The sequence below is a fragment of the Nanorana parkeri genome, unplaced genomic scaffold (genome assembly GCF_000935625.1).
Source record: "Nanorana parkeri isolate BGI_ZX_2015 unplaced genomic scaffold, ASM93562v1 scaffold428, whole genome shotgun sequence".
Lineage (NCBI taxonomy): Eukaryota > Metazoa > Chordata > Amphibia > Anura > Dicroglossidae > Nanorana > Nanorana parkeri.
In genome coordinates, this window is record NW_017306696.1 from 260,411 (window position 1) to 266,895 (window position 6,485).

At 39.9% G+C, this 6,485-nt stretch overlaps 1 protein-coding gene across 1 annotated transcript in view; it reads left to right on the forward strand.

Annotated features, from left to right (window-relative positions):
- Positions 1–3,658, forward strand: part of CBR4 (carbonyl reductase 4) — a 31,581-nt gene extending 27,923 nt beyond the window's left edge. Inside the window, exons 5-7 of the mRNA XM_018560047.1 lie at positions 652–786; positions 3,394–3,601; positions 3,648–3,658. Of these exons, the coding sequence (XP_018415549.1) occupies positions 652–786; positions 3,394–3,572 (314 nt within the window). The 3' untranslated portion in view covers positions 3,573–3,601; positions 3,648–3,658. The remainder of the gene's footprint in view (positions 1–651; positions 787–3,393; positions 3,602–3,647) is intronic.
- The last annotated feature ends 2,827 nt before the right edge of the window (positions 3,659–6,485 follow it).

Genomic DNA, 6,485 nt, shown 5'->3' on the forward strand with positions numbered 1-6,485 from the left:
GGGAGAGTGTATTATTTTGTGTGTGGGGGGTTAATAAGGGGGGAGTGTATTATTTTATGTGTGTGGGGGGTTAATAAGGGGGGAGTGTATTATTTTATGTGTGCGGGGTGGAATTTTATTATTATATTTGTGGAGGGGGGGTGTAACGTTGAGAAGTTTATTATTGTGTTTTAGTGTATGTGTATATTAGGCCCCATTCACACCTACAGTATATTTCAGGTGTGATTAGGGATTCCTGCGACAGGAACTTGAGTTTTTCTGCAGCAGGAGTCCCTAATCTGCCTTTTTCAAGCGGCAACTATCATAAGTTAAGAATTATCATAAGATTATTTAAGAGTGTGTGTTTAGGGCCGGAGTTAAGGCCGGGGCAGGGTAAGGGTTAGGTGGGGCAACTGGTGGCAAGTAACTCTTAAGGCCTGGCTAGTAGCTCAGGGCTTGAAATGTTGAGCCCTGATGTAGTCTATGACTGAAGGGTAGAGGTCACTTGTATGACATAGCGAAGGAGCACACAGATAGATGTGGAAGACTTGTCACATGACTTGTGAGAGCATGAACATTTGCATTAATGTCTCCACAGCATTATGTTTCACCTACTGTTCTGCTGCTTTTTATTCTCTGATATTGACCATTGACCCTTCTCTACACTTGCAGGCAGTGTGGTTGGTCACAAAGGGAATGCTGGACAGAGTGTTTACAGTGCCAGCAAGGAAGGCTTGGTTGGGTTCTCCAAATCTTTGGCTAAAGAAGTTGCAAGGAAAAACATTCGGGTTAATGTGGTTGCCCCCGGTAAGAAAATCTTTCTTTCTTTTGTGGTGAATGACTAGAGGCCAGATCCCCCACCATTAGAAAGCTACATCCATCTACAATTACGGATAACACATATGTTTCAGAATAGTAACACAAATAAAAAGAAACCAGTACTTCTTACACCATTTTCATTGAATTGGTGCATGGTAAATCAACATTGATGCAAGTCCTCTCTGTCAAGGTAATAGCAATGTACTGTGGGACAATAATGTTTAACAGTAATGTCAACCAGTCAAACACGGAACCTTATTGAACTGCTCTGCCCACCAAGAGAATTCTAGGTATTCTAGTAACTTGCTCCTTCCCGAAGGTAAATGGGATGGTCTACCTCCTATAATGACATGAATTGTCCCAGTGTTTTAATAAGAGAAAACAGCTGGGAAAGCAGCAAGCTGGTCAAATGATCAAGAAATGCCGAATGCCAGTGTTGCCATGGTTTCATGGTTCATTTTTCATGGCAGTTTTAGTAAAAACTGTGGGACACATTTATAAAAATCAGGCAAATCTGGGCACGTTATCCAGCCTATATTCCACTGCATTCAGGAGCTGATGACATGTAACATATAACATGTTATAAATATGGTGGATGTTGCCAAGACCATTGAATGGAATGTGCAGAGAATGCAGCTTAATCCAGCAAACTGTAAAAGATCTGATGGGTTCCACAAGTGGATAAAAATTCAGAACTAGTTCAAAAGAATTCATCTGGGCAATAATAACAAAAAAATACATTTTCCTAGCGAAATGCTAAAACTGCTTAGTTATTGTATAGGAACTTTTTTTCCAAGCTGCAGGAAAGAAGCTTTAAAATGTAGCTAGTAGTAGATAGTCTAATTCAACTAGACTTGTTCTGTAATGTTGAAGATGTTTCATAGTTTTTCCAAGCCATTTCTTCAGTTCCAGTGAGTGTCAGGAAGATACCCCAGCTTTTATATCCACACAAGAAGCTCAGTCACCTAAATCCAATCACCATGCAATGTGTAGATGTTTATTGTCCAAGAACATGATGGGAGGTGTCAAAGTGGTGGAACACTCCTACTCTAGTTACATAATCCCAACCTTGGGGTCAGGAAGACTGCATAGCTGTTAATTCCTTGATTTGCATGATTAAATGTGGGAATTGTTGTCAAATCAGCAGAGTAGAGATGTTAAAACAACAATATACCGTATATACTCGAGTATAAGCCGCCCCGAATATAAGCCGAGGTACCTAATTTTACCACAAAAAACTGGGAAAAAGTATTGACTCGAGTATAAGCCGAGGGTGGGAAATGAGGCAGCTACTGGTAAATGTACAAAATGAAGATAGATACCAATAAAATTACATGAATATTTATTTAAAAGAAAAACAATAACCTAGCTCTGTAAGTGGAAAAGGGGGTACAGGGCTACATATCATGTACTACGGATCATTTAACCCATTCATATTAGCAGAGGATAATTGTAAATCTATTGTTCAGTGCATTCTATATGTAGTATATAGTACATGTACATATAGAGTGCCTGCAATAATACATTTACATAGATCCTCTGCTAACATGAATGGGTTAAATTATCCATAGTACAGGGCTACATACAGATCATTTAATACATTCATGTTAGTATAATTGTAAATGTATTGTCTGCACTGTATTAGCAGTATATACTGTATATACAGGTACAGTATATACTGCTAATACAGTGCAGACAATACATAATTACTAACATGAATGTATTAAATGATCTGTATGTAGCCCTGTACTATAGCTTGGCTTATACTCGAGTATATACGGTATGTAGAAGACAGACGGTGTCAATGGCCCCCACCCCCTGTTCAGATACAATTGCTCTAGTTTTGGCATCTTTTACATCTCTTTAAAATCAGATGTCCTTTCTGACCAAAATGTACACCTTACTGTTCTTAAAAGAGTGTCCCTTTACCCTACGGTGTAGGAATATGACAGATTCTTGACCTGTAGAATTTGCCCTTCTATGTTGACCTGTGTGTTTGTTGAGAGTTTGTTTTGTTTCCCCAGTGTACAGGTCTACCTTACTACCTGCACTGCATTACTTTTCATATGTTGGTAGCCACAAACGTTCAAGGCACTCCTGAGATGTCTGTGTTCTTTGTCTTTAGACTCTGTGTTTGTTGTTAGCATCTCAGCCTGATGTTACAGAGTCCCACCAAGGATGGGCGTATGTAACTTGAACATGGTGGTTCCACAACTACCATACTACATGGTGTTTCCATCTACACATTCCATGGTGATTAATTAGATGAAAGGGTCTGTGCTCCCTGTGTGGATATAAATGCTGGCCTATCTTCCTGGCACTTATTGGAACTGAACAAGTGGTTTGAAAAAGCTACAATACATCTTCAACTATACAGAACCACTCCAGTTGAATGTGACTAATACTAACTGTAACATGACTTGACTTAAGGAGAACCTTCACAGACACTTTAAAATGTAGTAGATTTTGATTCTTTATCATTTAATAATTCTACTAAATGAAATAATAATCCTTTTATTCAACAATTGTGCACTAGATAGCAGCCACAGATTCTTCTATGCCTTTCACACACTAATAAGCATACATTATTTTTAGGATTCATTCTCACCGATATGACTTCAAGCCTGGATATGGATTCACTGAGCCGAAATATTCCTCTAAACAGGTTTGGTGAAGCGGATGAAGTAGCTCACGCTGTAGCTTTCTTGTTGGACTCCCCGTATGTTACCGGCCATGTTTTAGTGGTGGATGGAGGATTACAACTTCAGATTTAAACTGTATTGTGTAAAATGGCATAAATAAAGTACTTTTTACCAATATCCTAGTTTTTCTTATCCAGGTACAGGCAGGGCTTGGCCAAGGGGTAGGCAGAAGAAGCAGGAGGGGGGAGAAAAAAAAGAGCAGGACCTGCAACCGATGCTGCTGAAGTGATTCACAGCTCATGGTGGGGTATGTACTTTGGCCATTTTGCTTTGGATGCTAAATGACCTTGTCCAGGTACTAGTGACAACATACCCAACTGACCAATAGCTTCAAATCTTTAGTTCTCAAAGCCAATGATAATTTGTGAAATTGATGCCCATAAGAACCGCCCACACTTCCTATGAAACTAGCAATCTAGAATTGTTGCCCATAGCAACCAGTTGTGCTCTGCTTTTTGTCCATCAGCCCTCTGAGTTCCCATCATTTCTGCAACAAAAGCTGCTACTGTAAGGAGTTTGTTTAATTTTATTATCGATTTTCTACAATTAAAACATTTGTAAACACTTGTTACTCATACAGGACACTTAATGACTCATGACAAAACAATTAAGCTTAACTCTCAGTCGAATCAACAAGAAAGAGCCTCTGTGCGATCAACATTAGCCATGCTCGGAACTGTGCTTTTTGATATGGGACTTTAAGGACCCATTCACACTAGTGCAGTAACAGGTTGCACGCGATGCAATGCGCTGCAATACAAAAAATACTGCATGTCCAATTTTTAGATCCATTGTTAGGGATCGGGAAGTTCATTAAAATGAATGGTCTGCCTAAATGCAACATGATTAATGCACGTATTGAAATGGACTAGAGTGGGGTGAATCAATATTCCAACCATTAGATGACAATTTCCTTGTGCTGTTTTCCTACCTAATTTATGCACTGTGGTATGCCTACTGTTACAGCGCTGCAAGAATTGGTAGAATTGGAATTGGATACATTCTAGTGTTCCAGGAGAATTTGGTGGTCCATTTTACAATAAAGTGTTTGTAAACGGAAAACATTTTGTGTTCATTTTGGGCAGAGTGAGAAGATTTTTACCCTCTGACAAGTTTATATTGCTGTGTTCTCATTGGGGAGATTCACCCCTCTGTTAGTCCTGGTGACTAAGTGATGGGAAATAGTAACATTTTTTACCTGTTACCAGGAAAAGATGAGGGAAAGCCAACCAATAGGGACAAATGTTCCAGTAACAACTATCAAAAGGCAGATATGTCCCCTTATTATTCCCTGTTGCATCTCCAGGACAAAAAGTGAAGGGAAATATCCCCACCAGAGCACAGGTAGCAAAATAAGTTGTTAAGGGTTTTCACACTTCCATACGTTATCAAAAAAACTAAAATAATGTGGCTATACAAACACTTTAATGGAAGCACTTCTGCCAGTTGCCTGGCTGTCATGCTGATTCTTGAGAATCTTTACTTCCTGTTTGCTGTATGTTTGTTTTTGGTTGATGATTCAGGAATATTGAAGCCAGATACCTAGCACTTTCAGAAGGAAGCCAGCAATGCTATGAGTACTTATATGACAGCTGTACTTTGACAGTGTTGTGATAGGGTGTCGGAGTATGAAATATGCAGCCTGCTCTGGCATGGCTCTAATGTTTCTTGTGTATTTCCACATAAATTGTGGATAATCAATTCCAGAAGGTCATTAGACCACTGCTAGTAGAAACTTTAATCTTACACAGGATTTTGTTTATTCTGGTGAGAGTATTAGTGAATACTTCATGTGTGATTTAATTTGTAATAATTTGTTTTTGTTTCAGCAGTTAGGATTGTTTATTAGCAGCTATTAGACCCAATTTGTTCACCATGTAAGATGTCAGTGGTCTAGTATGTATGTTTAAATATATAGACTTCTGAGGAGGGCAGTTCAGGAAAGTTTAAACAGCCAAAAACACCTCTGACTATTTCATATTTGGCCCCGTGAAATGTGAAGTTGCCCCACTAACCAGCTTCTAAGTTTAGAGTGATTATGTCTCCACAGCTTGCTCCTCCACAAGGCCATACTCAAGGTACTTAACTGAAATAGCTGCTTTGGATGGCATTGTCTTTAGATGTTCAGATCACAATAAAACTACACATAATCAGTTGAGTGACTGCTCTGTGTAGATGTAGTCAGTGGAGCTGATTCATAGAACTAGTGTAAAGGCAAGACTTGCTTGTAGCAGCCAACCAGACTGCAGTTGTAATTTAGGTAGGGATGAATTTGAATACTAGGACAAGCAGGAGTGGGGCTTTATGCTGCCTATCTGTATTACAACTGCATATAATCCAGCTAGTAACATTATTCCTTCAATCTCATCATATCAGGTTGAACTTTCTTGTCATTGCAGAAATGAATAGTTTTGATTTATGAGGACTGGTAATCTCACTATTCGTTATTCATTATTGGCATGTCTTTGTCTCTAGAGCTTCACCCCCTGCTGGTTTCTTCAGCTTGCATCTCCCCTCTTTTTGCTGTGGTTCCATCTGATGATTGCTCCATCACTAAGTCTGTTCCTTTAGAGCTGCAGGGACACAGTGGCCAGTGGGTGGAACCACAGCATGCAGCATGGAGACACATACATCTGACATACCCAGATTACTTTGATGCTGAAGATTCCTGCAGTGGGGGTAGCTCATAAGACAGTGAAGACTGGAGTCACTGGTGGCAAGACTGGTAAGTATAATTACTGTCCTTTTACTGGGAATTTGTGGTTGACTTCTGATGTCTGTTTGTGAAGTCTTTCTTGACAGATTTGAAATGCAGTATTTGCATTTTGAATTGGATCTCATGATGCAGCGTACACCCCAACTGACTTCAGCCAGGTCCCAATTCCCTATGTACACCAACCCTACAGTGGTTGTAACCCATGCATAACAAGTGAGAAAGGCGACAGCCGGGGGGGGGGGGGGGTGCCCGCGGGGGGGGGGGGGGGG